This window comes from Hemitrygon akajei, chromosome 31 (genome assembly GCF_048418815.1).
Source record: "Hemitrygon akajei chromosome 31, sHemAka1.3, whole genome shotgun sequence".
Taxonomy (NCBI): Eukaryota; Metazoa; Chordata; class Chondrichthyes; order Myliobatiformes; family Dasyatidae; genus Hemitrygon; species Hemitrygon akajei.
Genome location: NC_133154.1, coordinates 4,692,803 through 4,709,590, shown reverse-complemented (window position 1 = coordinate 4,709,590; position 16,788 = coordinate 4,692,803). Strand labels below are relative to the sequence as shown.

General features: G+C 44.6%; 1 protein-coding gene across 4 annotated transcripts in view; it reads right to left on the bottom strand.

Annotated features, from left to right (window-relative positions):
- Positions 1-388: 388 nt before the first annotated feature.
- Positions 389-16,788, bottom strand: part of ap2a1 (adaptor related protein complex 2 subunit alpha 1) — a 104,006-nt gene continuing 87,606 nt past the window's right edge. For 2 of the 4 annotated variants that reach the window (XM_073034072.1, XM_073034073.1), the window contains 8 exons: positions 15,651-15,728; positions 12,279-12,361; positions 11,448-11,537; positions 8,820-8,943; positions 5,991-6,107; positions 5,613-5,682; positions 3,504-3,638; positions 389-2,463 (listed from right to left, as the gene is read on the bottom strand). In XM_073034072.1, coding sequence (XP_072890173.1) covers positions 2,386-2,463; positions 3,504-3,638; positions 5,613-5,682; positions 5,991-6,107; positions 8,820-8,943; positions 11,448-11,537; positions 12,279-12,361; positions 15,651-15,728 — 775 coding nt within the window. In that variant the 3' untranslated portion in view covers positions 389-2,385. The remainder of the gene's footprint in view (positions 2,464-3,503; positions 3,639-5,612; positions 5,683-5,990; positions 6,108-8,819; positions 8,944-11,447; positions 11,538-12,278; positions 12,362-15,650; positions 15,729-16,788) is intronic. The other 2 variants (XM_073034074.1, XM_073034076.1) reach the window with 1 other exon arrangement.

The window sequence follows — 16,788 nt, the reverse complement described above, 5'->3', positions numbered from 1 at the left end:
AGCATTCTGAAGCCCTCTGCTGTAGTACAGTAACACTAACTGCAATGTTAACAAAGAATGGTTAGCCTCGGTTCTGTCTTCATGATGAGATCTGTCTCCAGTACAGGACAATATTATTTAACTGGGAGAATGTTTCAGGAGCTTGAAGGGAAGGTTGGTAGTCACAAGTAACAGGGAAATGCATCTCCCCCCCCTCCCCCCAGATGTTCTTCCACCTTCCGCAGGTTTAATGCTAAACGTGCTTGAGATGAGGTTCCTGTTGCAGAGGCGAGAGGCTTAAATATCCTTTGATTAGTTTTCAACTGCGCGACAAGCAACCTAGAGTGCACACTGAGAATTTTGCCTGGAGTGGTGTGGTGCGTGTTTCACAGTAATGACAAGGCTGGAGTTTTATTCACATCCTTTGTTCTCTTGTATTTCCCTTGCAGGTTACATTTTGACAAGCATTTGTTTCCAAGGTCACAGCAACTCCATTAGTTATTGGTCCAAAGCACTTGACAGTGAACATTCAACATGGTTTCCCTATCCCCCCACCCCCCCCAGGAGCGTACTGGTGCTATCGTTAGAAATCAGTCTTTACAAAGGAATAAGCTTCCTCCATTTCGCACAGGACCCACTAAGAAGCCCCACTGCCACGTTATCCAGTTGCTAGAGTTAGTTTTATGTACAGGCATTAGGCAGATGGGATCCTCTTTATTAGCAGAGAAGTTAAGCTAATCTAGGGTTGCACAGCACAAGTTTGCCCACCATTTACAAGACAATGCCACTGAAGTAGCAAGCTGAAAGAAGTGGAGGCAGGGGTTAATGAGCAAGCCAATCCTAATGTCCCCCAAAAATGTAGGAAATGTCAAGTAAAGCCAGGAGCAGAGAGGGATGAGAAGTTAGAAACTGAGCCTTTTGAATGGGGGAGTTGTTCATTGTGCATTTTGCCTTCCTGCTCCATCTCCCTCTGTCAAAGACACTGTATTAGATTAATTTTATCTAGTGAGAATCCAAGTGTTGTGCCTGGGATCTTCCAGACTCTGAACTGTTTAAAAACGATTGCTGGTAATGAAAGCAGGCTTAGTGAGGAAAGAAGAACAACTCAGCCCATTGTCACATTTCATTCCCATAATATTAAGTATTCATGCACAACAGCAAGCACTGTGGAGCTCATGCTGGCTGTCAACAGAGAGAAAGAGAGACAGAGAGAGAGGGGGGCAAAAAAGTGCAAGAGTCTGTAGAATGGGATTTGCAGGTGACGACAACAAGGGGCAGTATTTGCATAGAGCAGAGAGTTTTCAAAAACTACTAACAGATGATGCGTGTTCCACAGGGAGGAGCAGAAGGGAACAGTTTCAGGAAGTTCCAGTCTTTTTGCATGTACAATACCTTAAGCAAAAGGTTAAATAAAAAAAATGCCCACCCTTTAACTTTCGATGGTGACATTGAAACAGCAAATTTAACATAAGAGACCACTGACTAACTTGGTCGTACAGGTATTTCTATCCAGCTCTAAGAAAGAGTTATATACAGATACATTTTACAATTACTTCATACATTTTTTTTAATATAAGAAATGACTATATCGATTAACAGCGAGATGGGACATCAAGTCTTTTGGTATTCGGGCATCACCTCCTTTTGAGGTCTGTAAAGACAGCGAGAAAGCGAAAATGGTGAGGCACCCTGCATATACTGGACACCGTCTGCTCGGAATCCTCCCCTTCTCTACTCATCATCTCTGATAGCAGTCACTCCTCACTGGAGAATAGGTCATCAGTCAGTAGACATGCTCCAATAGCCTGCCTAAATCTCTTATCGACAGCCTTGTTTGGACATTCAGCCGTGGGGTAGTGGGAGTCACCAAACACTTCAAAAGAGGCACATTGCCTAATCCCCATTTCTGAAGGGCGCTGCCATCGTGTCACACCCTGAACCCTTCCTGGTTTGTACCTGGTCACCGCAGTACGGTGTGCATACAGGAGCAGGGAGGAGCCATTCTTTTCACTCTGAGATTAGTGATCATCTGACACTCCTTGCTTCAGCAAAGATTTACAATCATTAAATGCCCCTCATCAACACAGGATGCAGTTATGCCAGGGGTCGTGTCGACTTCACTGTAGCCTGACGCCAATTCTGCCCATCTACTGCACAGTCTGATGCCTCGTGTACCAAAGAACTTTCCAAATCCCTCCACAATAGCAACAGAAGGAAAACCTCCACAAAACAGTCACGTAAACATATACTGTAGTTAAGAGGACGTCACATGATACTTGAAGATTTCACTGGACGTGGCATGGATATAAGACCTTCATGCACCCGTGCACACACACATACGCACACTCACTCCCAGATTCACACAGACACAGTATAGTGTAAGAGATCGATTACATGGAGGAGACTTTAGAACTGTTGAGACAGTAAACCACATAGTCGCTTCGACACAGTCTCCTTGCTTGTGCGTAGTGTGAGGCGGTACATCTGTGGATGAAGAGAGACAGAGAGAAGTGAGAGGTTAGACAGTAAAGCAATTCCAGCCAGCAACTTCTAACCTTGGGGGAACAGGACACAGGTGGTCGTGCAGTATAAACCCACTAAAACTATGCCAGGGTAGACAGGGCATGCCTGGGCAATGAGCACCCCTTCCTCACTGAAACCCATCCATTGGGGTCCTCATTTTTACCCAACACTTATTCCAACACAAGATAAATATTCTCTCAATCTACCTCATCATGGACTTTGCATTTTGTCTTCCTGCACTGTTAATTTCTTTGCAATTATAAAACTATTAGCTTCTCTTTCTGTTCCTGCTTTGGTTCAGCTCAGTGTATTTCAGAATGGAACAATTTGTCTGATAGGACCACTTTAAAGATAAGATTAGCTTCATTAGTCGCATGTACATCGAAAGAGTGAAATGTGCCATTTGTATCAACAGCCACAGCCTGGGGATGTGCTGGGGGCAGCAGGTAGGCATTGCCACGCTTCCGGCACCAACATAGCATGCCCACAACTCACTAACGTCTTTGGAATGTGGAAGGATACTGGAACATCCGGAGGAGACTTGCACAGTCACAGGGAGAACGCACGGCAGCGGTGGGAATCGAACCTGGGCCACTGGCACTGTGAAACATTACATCGACTGCTACCTCTCAGTCTAGCTCGTCATGGATTTTGAGTTTTGTCTACCTGCACTGCACTCCCTCTGTAATTATAACACTGTTCTACCTCAATGCACTTGAGCATCGAACAAAAGCTTTTCACTACATTTTGGTCCACGTGACAGTAATGAACCAGCTCCCAGCTCCACTGCATACACTGCTGATGCAGAGGAAGCAGCCAAGAACCACTTTGGGCACCGCTGCTGGACCCCTGAAGGCGGTCTTTTGATCAGGCCCAAGTGTCTGCCCCAGCTCAGGCAACAGAGGTCACCTAGTGAGCTCTCATTCTCAGATGACGCACAGACGGTAAGCTGATCTGATTCGGCCGCGGCTCTAAATAACTCAGCGCTAAATGTCACAAACCTGTGCCTGACTGTTGGGTTCCAGCCGCAACAAGCACCCAACCTGGATGGATTTTGTGTGAATGATTCCCGCACCAACGAAGTTGTCATGGTTGGGGTCGACGTCCTGCAGCAGAGCTGTGCCGAACCCTATCAACTACAGAAAGAATGGAAAAAGCAGAAAATAAACGGAGAGAAGTGCCCCTGCAGAACCTCACTGAGCATATCCCACAACAAAGGGGTACTAGGCTCCCATTTACGGAGCGTCTGAGGTGGTTTCAGGCTGTGGGCTGCTCTCTGGTGTTTATCTATCTATCTACAGGCACAGTGTGGAATAGGTTCTTCCTACAGGCACAGTGTGGAATGGTATAAGTCCCATCGTGTCCCAAGTTAACCCAAACCACTGTACACATAGACGTAAACTTGATCCTTGATTGAAAAATAGACCTGGCTGGCTCATTCCACTGGAAGGTGGGAGTGTTTTAGAAACACCTTAGAGAACAATAGGTCTTTATTTTGCACTTTATAGGTTTACCAAACAAATCACGTTAACACCTTTGCACCCCTTGAGAGAGAATTAGACATCAATCTACAAACAGGAACAACAGAAACACAGAAAGGAAGTGGTGGACACGAGGAAATCTGCAGATGCTGGAAATTCAAACAACAACAACAACACACAAAATGCTGGTGGAACACAGCAGGCCAGGCAGCATCTATAGGGAGAAGCGCTGTCGACGTTTCGGGCCGAGACCATTCGTCAGGACTATGTTCCGCCAGCATTTTGTGTGTGAGGGAAGTGGTGAATATGGGTTTAGTTGCAGTATTTAAGTTTATAGAAGTACATGGATGAAGGGGTATGGAGGGTTTATGGTCCAGGTGCAGGTCGCTGGCACTAGGCAGAATCACAGTTCAGCATGGACTAGATGGGCTGAAGGGCCTGTTTCTGTGCTGTTTTATGTAGCGATACAGCACAGAGTAGGCCCTTCCAGCCTTGTCACCCATCAATCCCGATGTATCCCAAACCTAACCACGGGACAATTTACAATGACCAATTAACCTACTAACCAGGACGTCTTTGGACTGTGGGAGGAAACTGGAGCACCCGGAGAAAACCCACACAGTCACGGGGAAGCGTACAAACTCCTTAGAGGATGTCAGGATTGAACTCTGAACTCCGATAAACGAAGCTGTAATAGCGTCACGCCCGCGCCCTAAACTACTCTTGAATCTGAAAGATTGGAAGGGCCTGTTTCTGCGCTAGTAGGACTCTAAAAGATTGGAACAATTAATACTGAAATAATTTGGCTCAGGGGAGGAGGCATTGAGATTCTTCAGATATTAAGGACTGTGGAACACCACAAAACCACTAGACATATCCACAAACTAATTAGTGAGCACAGACACAAAATGCTGGTGGAACACAGCAGGCCAGGCAGCATCTATAGGGAGAAGCACTGTCGATGTTTCGGGCCGAGACCCTTGGTCAGTGAGCACAGATGTGGGATTACAGTAGAACAGGGTGACTTGCCATTTTACATTCGGAACACGGTGAAGGAATAAGATATCATACGATCAAGGGCGCCGCTACATTTTTATTTGCAGGGGTTTCGGGATATGAAGTCATATAGAGACTAGAGAAGCAGGGAAGGCTGAGACACCTTCCTCTTGGATAAAGAAGGAGCTCGAGATCCCATCCTCGAAGTGAAAAAGAATATACAGGTGTTAATCCAATAGCGTGAAACCCTGACACGGACGGTCCCAAGCCTGGCTTCAAAAGGGGGAAGGGTTGGGTATGGGGCTAGCAACTTCATTCTGTAAAACCCCAGAGCTACAGAAATGCCAAAGAAGTTCCAAGGATCTCACCCCTGCGAGATCTTTGCCTAGAAGTCGTGTGGTGACGGCAGAAGCTGATCAACACTATTCTTCTATACACACTGCTGCTTAGGAGGATAGGAGACTCGAGTCTTTGAGCACCGCCCTACCCATGCCAACCACAGACTACTAATCCCTTTTACACACACTTGGTCTGTCGCCTTCCATGACTGGCACAGTTTGTTCTCTTAGTCTGCCTGCCTGCAAAGATGAGCAATTTTTATTTGGAGTCACAAATGGAGAGAAGAAACCTTACCTTAGCCTTGGTGACCTCTGTGTCCATGGGGTGATTAGCTTTGAAGATCTTCTGAGCTTCCTGCTGGGGACTAAGACAAAATGTTCTATAAATAACATGGGCTGCCTGCAACACCATGGGCTGAAGAGCCCTTACATTCTGTACTGTTCTATGTCCTTACCAATATTGAGTTGCTCAGGTAAGGGCAGTAACAATATAAAATAGCCAAGCCATCTAAAAACATTTCCCATGCACAAACTCTCCATACCTGATAGATATGCAGATATTATATATATAAAAATAACAATATTTCACAATGACACATGCCAGTGATACTAAACTTGATTCTGCTTCTGAGTAGATATAAACTAATCTGAATCTAAATGATTATTCCTGTACCTGCTGAGCTGTCTCCAACGCTGAAAGAAATCTTCCGACGCCATCTCTGTTGGCTGGAAAAACTTGTTGACAGTTATGGGCAGTTTTAGGGTGATATTTTGCAAGGTTCCACCATACCTACCAAAGGAAAAGGATTTCAACAATGACAATAATGTATAAATTAGTGTCATGAAAGACTTCAGGGAAATGGGATTCATCACTGGATTAAGTGTCGTCATTCTCCTCTTAGGCCTGGGTTCAAGGTCTGTTGCAGAGGACCTTCACACCATCTTACAGGGATGAAATGTGAGAGCCAAGCTAAATATAGTGAACAGACAAGGGAACCAGACAGGAAAATAACAAGGAAAGCAAAAGAGAAGTGAACAGCTGTTAGCATAACATGGAATTCTGATAAGCATTTAAGGCAAAGATCAGGAGCAGATACTAGTGAAGAAATAACATAAAGTGACAGTACACTGTTAAGGGCAAAATCCTTAATAAGTGCTGCTGAGCAGAGGGATCTTGGGTCCAAGTTCATAGTGGCTACACAGGTTGATAGGGTGTTTCATAAGGCATGATGCCTTTATTAGTCAAGGCACCAAGTTCAAAGGTCAGGAAGCTATGTTGTGGCTTTATAAAACTCTGGTTGGGCCACATCTGGAACATTGCGTACAGGTCTAGTCGCCTCACTCTAGTAAGGATATTGAGGCTTTGGACAGGGGGGAGAAGAGGTTTACCAGGATGCTTCCTGGTTTAAAGGGCATGTGCTGGATAAACTTGGGCTGTTTTCTTCAGCGCGGCAAAGCCTGAGAGGAGATCTGATAGAGGTTCACAAGATTACGAGGAATATAGGAGTAGACAGTGTCTTTTTCCCAGGGTTGAAATCTCTAATACCAGATTGACAGACGGCTACGGACCAAGTGCAGGTAAATGGGTTAGTGCAGGTGGATACTTGATGTTTGCAAAGCCTGGGGCCTGTTTCTATGCTGTACAGCTGTGTCTTCTAGTCTTACAAGTAGTAAGAGGAGCAGGGCTGGCTGAGTGCAAAGGAGGTGCTGCTAGCAGAGCTGCAATTGAGTTCTTTGTCTTTACCAAGGAGGAAGATTGTGGCAAAACATCATAATCAGGGGAGATAGGAGAATTAATGGGCAATTGAAACTTGAGACTCAAGAGAAACACACACGAAATGCTGGAGGGACTCAACAGGTCAGGCAGCATCTATGGAGAGGAATAAAGAGCTGGATGAAGGGTCTTCACCCAAAATGTTGACTGTATATCCCCCTCAGCAACCCCAGATGCTGCCCGACCTGCTGAGTTCCTCTGGCATTTTGTGTTGATAAGGAGAGCAAATGAAAGGGCAGTTGCAATTAAAATTGAAAAAGTCATCAAGTACAGAAAGGTTTTATCCCAGATTGGTTGGAGATGTGTGGCTAGAAGTTGCTGCTGGCTTTCCTTAATGTTCCAATGTTCGTCAACACAGGGGACAAATCTTCAGCTCTCTTTCAGGGAAAGTTCAGCAGGAACTCATTTTGAGATCTGGGGTTCACAGACAAACCAGTATTTATTGTCCACTGCCAATTCCCTTGAGAAGGCACCTGTTTGAACTCTGCAGTCTACTGATGGAAGTACAGTACATCAATGCTGGTGGGCAAGTGATTCCTGGATGGAGACCTAGTGATCATGAAGGACCAGCGGAACTTCCCCCAAATTGGGATGGTGTGGGACGAAGAGGAACCTGCAAGTGGTGGTGCCTGAACCGTATCAGATCGATTGTGAGAATGTGGCAAGTACGCATGGGGTCAATTGATTGTGCAGTGAATCAACTGGGGTTCCTACCCACAGGAGGCTCTCTCTTTTTCTGTGGGGTTTCGAGCATGCACGTTCTCGTTTCAGTGGGCCTGGTTGCTGCCCAGCCTGTACAGTGGCCAACAAGACCCACTAAAATCGTTTAAGCCCACAGGTCTGTTTGTCATTCATGCTCTGCACTTGTATAACAGTGACCCCAGGAGGCGCCAGGCATCTACAGACTAGTAAATTCAAACCTCAGGTGAAACTCACAGAAGCAAATAATAAGGAAGAAACATGAAAAGGGTCTGAAGAACTTGAGCTGATGAAGGTGAGCAGGCATGGATTGATCTACAGAGGCAGGGGCACCACTGTAGCGTAGCGGTCAGTGAGATGCTATCACAGCTCTACGAGTTGGAGTTCAATTCCACACCGTTGGTAAGGAGTCCGTATGTCCTCCCCATACAAACCGTGTGTTTTCTCTCCAGCTGCTCCGGTTTCCTCCCACAGTCAAAGACGTACCAGTTAGTAGGTTAACTGGTCATTGTAGATTGCCTGTGATTAGTCTAGGGTTAAACAGGTGGGTTGCTGGACAGTGAGACTCATTGGGCCTGTTCCGTGCTGTATCTCTAAACAAATATATAATGATTCAAATGGGCTGAATGGCATTCAATGAACTAACAGCTCTATAATTGTAATGAGGAATGTGCTACAGCTACACAGTAGTTAATAACAGTGGAAATGACCCACATATGCTTTGCTAATCCAGTGAACACGTTGATGGGAACTTACAAAGCACAATTAGTTTTATTCTGGGTCATTAGAATATTCTATCTTGTTCAATTTCCAATTTGTTTGCTGCCCAGTTGAATGGCAAATATGGCACAAGGCAGCAGAAAGCTTGACTAAACCCGAATCATTCTTGTTGTTGAGAGGGGTTGCAGAGTGTGGTGGGTGCATGGGTGGAACAGAGTGAGGAGAGCAGGGGACAGAGCAGCAGAGGAAAAGAGAAAGCAAGAGGTTTTACAAAACAGCGAGAAGTGGGTAACATGAAGAAGCCAGTACCTGAACTGAATGTTGAGCAATGGGGCTTCGGTGAAATCAGATAAGCACTCGATGTTAATCACTTGCTGAACCTGTGCTCCGCCTTCCACAATGGGCTCCACGGGCTTAGCCTGAAGATTCAGCTGTGACCAGTGTTAAGGAACCTATCGTGGCATCTACACTGAAGCATGCACTTGCTGTATCTTCTCCCAATTCTTTTCTAAGAGGACTCAATGGATACAGTTCAAACATTAAGGACCCTCAGCATCTAGGACATGTAGCCTTCTCATTGATACCATCAGGGAGAAGAAGCCTGAAGAGACACTCAACGTTTTAGGAACAGCTAAACTGTTTACGGGAACACACATTGGTGGTATGGAGACATGATCCACTGTTGCTGATCTGGGTACCTGAAGATTGAGAAGGATGTCACTTCAACTGGGACAGAGTGGCAGTTCTGGCGCAGGCATACGTGAAGCAGGCACGAGAATTTTTAGAAGTGTGGTTCTCTTCTGATAACTCCATTAACAAACGTATCGATATAGACACCATCTATGAAAGGGCCAACGTAACACAAACCAAAATAGAATTCAAAAGGTCAACTGAAGGGATAGCCAGTCAGGATAGAGACAAGTGAACAGGGGTCTATATAAACACAAGCACTCCCAGAGAGAAACAACAACTGCGCACAGAGGATGTCACCTTGACAAGTGGTGAAGCGTCTGCAAACCAATTGCCGCAACATCAAACAGCTTCATCTCCATCAGATTTCTAATAAATCCATAAGCCAATGAACACTACCTCTATTTTTGCACTAATTTTTTGTATTTCTTATTGTAACTTAGAGTATTTGTAAGTTCTGCACTACTGCCACAAAAGTTCATGACACATATCAGTGATAATAAACCTGATTCTGATTCTCCATGACAGACTCCTGACACTACATGCCTGTATAAAGAGCATCACTGATCACCCCAGCTAGACTCTGAGTCCACGAATGCCACAGAAATCTACAGTCAACCATAACAGAGCTTGTCTTCTGCCGAGCAAATACTGGGGCAGCATCAACTCCAGCCTGGACACTGCCACACCGCCCCGGTGGAGCACACTGGCTCTGACACCCTCTCCTGGTGGCTGTAAATAGGCGACACTGCGACTCGAGACCTACATCTTGCTACAAACAAGGCTACGCAGCTCCCCGCCATCTGCCCCTGCTGTCTGCCAAAAAAACAACAACAGTGAACCGGGCTTGCAGCATTCTACATTAACAATGTCAAAAAGGGTCTTGCGATCACAAGCGACTAAGACGGTCACTCATTATTAGAATGCACGCCTCCTTCGCGCACCGACTCCTCCGAAGTCTCGCTGAAGCACGATCTGCGCTGTCCAGCATCTTCAGTTTGAAGGGGATGCCAATTGTCCTTGCTTTTCAGGGTGGAAGTTGTCCCGATGGTTGGTTTAAACCAATAGCCATCATTTCTGTTATGCTTCTAACACGAGTTGGAAAGTGGTGCAATTATTGTTCCATTTCTCATGAACAGATCTGTTGCAACAACCTTTTCAGGCAATACATTCAGAATTAAAACAACTTCTTAAGCCCATCCAGCCTCCTGGGGCATAGGCTGATTAGCCATTGTGGCTTCTGCTTTCACCATAGAACTTCATACATCTCCTAGGCAAAGATTCTTCCTCTCCCAGCGAGGAGGTCTTTGCAGCTTATGTTGGCATTTCTGTTGTTCTGGGTTTTTATGGGATAGCCCTAAGCCCAGGAATGAAACTTGCTGAATTATAAACTAATTTTTCCTCCTTTGGTAAATTATGTTCAACTCAGCTCTAGTTACTCACCAACTTAACAGTGAGAGCAATTTCTTATCAACGACCTGCTGGAGGAACTCAGCAGGTTGAGGAGTATCAGTAGGAGGAAAGGAATGATTGACTTTTCAGGTTAAAACTCTGCTTCAGGACCAATGAATTTCTTACCCTGACAAATCCCATCAAACATCTGGGAGCCTCTTCGGTGTTCCCTTACCTCATCTGCTCTAGATTCTCCCTACTCTCCACCCAAGAATCTTTTAACTAATCACAGATACTTTTGCCAGTCTTTGTTGATGCCCCCATGAGGTAATATACACTTTTTGTAAATCCTCCTTTTGATCCTTTCACACCCTCTCGGATTAAAAAAAGTGATGCAGCAGACTGCAACATCGTAACAGCGACTGTTTGTTGGTCTCCCCTGTGCAATGGGAGACATCTCTATGTCCCTTGTTAATGAGAGAGGAAGAGAGACAGAGCCTGTGGCACATCAAATTATTGGGTAAACAATGGTTTTTGTTGGACTGCAGATCATGGTCTCTCTCTTTGGGGGCTTTGCTGTTGCTTGGTGGGTGGTGGGAGCTGCTGAAATGGTTGGGGAGGGGGAGGTTGATGCTTTGTTGCTGCTTGTGCATGTGGGGGTGGGGAGAGGGGGCTTAATATTTTTCTTTCTGTCATTAATTCTGTGGAATTCCCTTCTGTTTTTGTGGATGTCTGTGAAGAGTAAGAATTTCAAGTTGTACACTGTATAAATTCTCTGATATTAAATGGAACCACTGAACCATTCAAGTTGAAAAGTACTCCCCTTCGTTTGCTGAACAAAATCAAAAAGGATATCATTCTGCAGCTCGCCAGGACAGCTAACATTCACTGCGAAGTTGAGGAACTGGACGGACGTCTTGTTCCCAAAGAACAGGTACATTCGACCTAGATGTATAGATACAAAAAAGTAACAGTGCTTTTGATGACCAAGTTGCCAAAAAGTTGGTTTAGAAATTTTTAAAAAACCTGTTCATGAAGAAATTTGATCTTCAAAACTATAAGCAAGCAATCCACTCGGGGCCAAAAGATTGTTTTATTTTAACAGACCTCAAATGGCTTTATTAAAGTGACATTGCGACATCCCAGGAAGACGTACCCTGTGATGGAGATGTGGGGTATTACTCCCACACTCTGTGATAATGGACAGCACGTTAGTGTAACACTAGCAGACCGGCACCAACCCAGTTCAACTCCTGCTGCTGACTGTAAGAAGTTTGTATGTTCTCCCCATGAATGTGCGGGTTTCCTCCCACATTCCAAAGACGTTCAGGTTAGGAAGTTAATTGGTCACATGGGTGTAATTGGGCAGTAGAGGCTTGTTGTGGTGGAAAGACCTGTTACCATGCTGTATCGCAAAATAAATACTGGGCACAAATGTACAGTACTCCGCCAAAGTCTTATTTCTATACAATGGCTTTTAGAAGCATGCTGCAGGAGGGCAGTGCTTTCGAGAAAATCGAGAGAATAAAGCTTGGGGAAGAAGGAATAAACCGACTTGAATGTATGTTTTCAACACAAAAGGGACTGTGATGTTGCAAGTAAACTGCAAGAGCAAATCCCAGAAACTGCAGTAGTTTATCCCAACCAAGGACCATTAAGCTGAAGGAAAGGGTCTCAGTCACTCACCCAAGTTTTGCCTGTATTCTGATTTTATTCCAATCTGGAGAAGCTGGTTTTCAAACAGGACCCCATTGTTCTTGCAGACAAACCTACATCGGGAAGAGGATAGACAGCAAGTAAGGAGTCAGTAATGTTGGCAAGTTACTGTTACCAGCTACAGCTAAGGGAACACACTGATAGAAATAGCAGTCACTAAACCCCACTCCAAAGCAGCAGTGCCAACACCCCAGAAAAAAAAAGGAAAATCCACTGTTTATATTCATTTACCCACAAAGCTTGCTCCCAATGTCCAGGGTGATTCTGACACCACCTGGGTCCCACTATTACAACTCCAAGTGCTCTCTTCAAATCTAACACCAGCTGGGAAAGGCAGAGGTAACTTCCAAAAATCCAGGAGTAAAAGTGTGGCGATTTCAAAAGTAAAATCTTATCGAACCCCAATGAGACTGCATCCTGATAGTATCCCAGTTCTTGTTTTTAAATCACAAATAGAAGAGAGTCCCATTTGCATGACATCTGCACAGTGAACACTCACCAATAGGACTCGAGGCAGAGGCCACCTCACCTTGCAGTCACTGTCACAATTGAGGCCCCACATTTCAAAACCTCTCACAAACTGCACCCCACCCCCCATTCAATAAGCATCTGCCTCTCCACACACATTTACACTCCAACTAGGGGTGCAGCCTAGCTAATATTTAACTTGGTTGACAAATCCCAATTTTCAGGCCATCAGAAAGTTCAGCAATCTGAAGTAAATTAGCCCTGGCTAGCACAGGGTCACAGAAAAGTACGGCAGACTAGCTCTAGACGGCACCTACTCCCATCAACCTGCTCTGGACGACAGCCGTCTGTAACCCTACCAACCGAACTTCCATTAAATGTTGAAATCAAGCTCGCATACACCTCCTGTGCTGGCAGCTCATTCCACACTCTCATCGCCCTCAGTGAAGAAGCTCCCCCTGACGTTCCCCTTAAATGTTTCAACTTTCATCCTTACCTTAACCCATAACTTCTAGTTGTAGCCCCACCCAACCTCAGGGGGAAAAAGCCTGCGTGCATTTACCTTATCTATACCCCTTATAATTTTATATACCTCTATCAAATCTCCCCTCAATCTTCTACATTCCAAGGAATAAAGCCCTAACCTTTTCAATCTTACCTTGTAACTCAAATTAGGCCTCACCAACGTCTTATACAACTTCAACATAATATCTCATCTCCTGTCCTCAATACTTTGATCTATGAAGGCCAATGTCCCAAAAACTTTCTTTACAATCCTATCTACCTGTGACACCACCTTCAATGAATTATGTACCTGTATTCCCAGATCCCCTTGTTCTACCGCACTCCTCAGTGCCCGACCATAATCTGTGTCAGACCGACCCTGGTTGGCCCTACTGAAGTGCAGCAACGTGCAAGCTTCCACTGTAACACTACTCTCATGTATTTAATCCAGTCTCAATAACTTGGCTTTTGTGCTAATGTGTTCCATGCTCGTTTGGTTAAAACTGTGTAATTTCCCCCGTACGTACTTGGTATCAATAATACATTTATTCTTTCCTGATGCACGGGTTAATTTATCTGAGTTGGTGAACTAACTTTGTTGAATTGTACAAAAATAAACTTTTTCATCTTCTCCGTTAATATATTGATCGGGAAACCTTCCTAAACAATTCACATTTAATGAATCCAACAGTCATCTCTACAGTTGGCTGACCCTTACTTTATCTTACAGTTGGAGTCATGGAGAAGTACAGCACAGAAACAGGCCCCTTGGCCTATCTAATCCATGCCAAAACCTATTAAGCTGCCATTAACCTGTACCAGGGCTACAGCCTACCATGTTCCTACCAGTCACACACCAGTTTCTACAGTCACAGGATTAAAAGATGGTAAAAAATACCAAATTTCTAAAAGCTAAAGGAAGCAAAATTTAAAGTCAAAATTAATTACATCTAAAGAGGCTATTTTTTCCATACGATGCCTTTTGTCAGAAGAAGCACTACCGCTACTGTCCAGTAGATGGTAGTGGTGTACCATGCAGAGTGGCAGACTCATCTCAGCTCCTCATTGGGGAAAGATCAACTCTGCTTAACTATCAGGCCAGCGATACACAGTCACCTCCCTGAGCAAGACAACAGTGTGGCTCATGATAGGCATCAGTTTCTGCCAAATCAAATAGGAACACATTGTGATGTGACACCACGTGAACAGGTACTCAGTCCATTCAGCCCATCGTACTATTCTATTTGATCATTGTTGACCCAATTTACACATCTTTGAAAAAAAAGCACCAGATATCCAGCATACTTTGTGTAAAGAAATGCTTTCTGACTTGGCTTCAGAACATCCCGACCGTAATTTTGTGTGACCTCTTTATTCTGGACTTCTGCACAAGAGGAAATAATTTCCCTCCACATCATGCCCTTAATTAACTTGAACAAACTGATGAGAATAGTTTATAATTTGTAATAATCAAGAGAATACATTGAGTGTTTTACCATATCTTTTTAGCCCTGGTAACATTCCTGTGAATTCTGACTCGGACAGCATGGAAACAGGCATCCAGCCTAACTCACACCGACTGCATTGCCCAGCGAGTTAGTCCCATCTGCCTGTAGCCCTCTAAACTTTTCCTATCCATCTACGTAACTGGATGGCTTTTAAACATTGCTAATACGCCTGCCCCAACCACCATTTCTGGCAGCTCCTTTTGGTTGAAGTAGCTGCCCGATGTACCCCTCGAATCTCTCGCCTCTGATCTGAAACTCATGACTGCTTTTAGCACTTCCTCCTTGGGAACACAACTCTGCACTGCAACCTTGTCCATGCCCCTTATCAACTTGTATACCCATAAAGCACGGCCGTTCAGCCCAACAAGTCTACTCTGCCGATTTATTTTCCCTCTCCATTCCATTCTCCCCATAACCTTCGGCACCTTGTCACCCCTCAATATCCCATGTTCCAGGTTACAAGCTCTAGTCTTCACAGCCTCTGCTTGTATCTCAGGTGTACCCAGTTCCAGGCAACATCCTGATAGATCTTTTCGACACTAAATGCCCCAAGGAAAATAGACCCCGTGAAAAAAGTGGCACAAAAAGTCCCCAGGTGAAAGACCTCCATGTTGGAGACAGTAAAGCAAGCCACTGGATTAAAATTAACTCAGAGCATCAGGTCCAAAAATATCAATTCTGGATAAACAAACAAACAGTGATCACTTAAAGTTGCTGAACTTTCCTCATCTGTAGTGGAGGGAGAAAGGGCTGTCCTCCAATAGAACACCAGCAGTCACAACGCTGCTTTTATAAAAGGCAGCTCAGCATTCTTGTATGAAAAGAAAGCATCCTGAAACAGAGACAGAAGTAATCTCCTTACTTGTTGAGGAGATCGTCAGCATCAGGCACAGGCAAAGAAGCATCCTCAGAGCCAGCAGTAGGCACAGTCGCGACGGCACTGAGGTGGAGCGAGAGGAAAAACAGAGAGAGAGAGGAAAAAATGACAGAGACAGAGAGGCAGAGAGAGAAATTATTAGAGAGAAATGATGGAGTTATAAAGCACAATTCTGTTAACAAGCAACAAATAGTTCGCAATGTATAACTTAAGGTTGAAATTTTAAGTAGAACTGTTATTGGTACCAGGAGAAGATTGTTCAAATCAGGTTTAAAAATAAATAAATCCATGCTGGACAATTTTAATCATATTCCTCAGGATTGACTCCTCTCCTGAGTTTCTACCCCTTCCCTGCCACCCCAAAAGGTGACAACTCTTCCTGCTCCTAAAGCACATCTCCTCTGTTAGCTTAACCAGCAACTTGGCGACCAGAGACATCAGGACCACGTACAGTACTGCCCCTGGTACACACAGGTCACTGGGATGCCTTAGATCCCACACCACCAGGTTCTGGAACAGTTATTACACTTCAACCATCAGGCACCTGGACGGGTGTGGATAACTTCACTCACCATAATGAGCTGATTCTACCATCTATAAGACTCGCTTTCAAGGAGTTTCAACAAGTTCTCAATATTACTTATTGATTTTTTTTGTATTTGTAACGATTTGTCTTTTGTACATTGGTTGTTTGTCAGTCTGTGTGTCGCTTTTTATTGATTCTACTGTATTTACTTGTATCCACTGAATGCCTGCAAGAAAAATGAATCTCAGTCCCTACAAAGGACTGTGGGAACAGCCAAGAGGATCGTAGGGGTCTCCCTGCCATCCATCGGGGATATTTATCAGGAGCGCTGTGTACTCAGGGCTCTTAGTATTATCAAGGATCCCACCCATCCATCCAGCATCCTCTTTGACTTTCTACCCCAGGCAGGAGACTCCGATGCATAAAGACAGGAACGGTCAGGATGGGAAACAGTTTCTTCCCTCAGACCATTAGGCTTCTGAACTCACTGCATTCAAAGTGTCACTGGTTAATCTGTACCACAGCTTACAATATTTAATTTATGCACTTTAGTTTGTTATTTATGCATGGTTTATCTGTAGATTTTATCCTTACCTT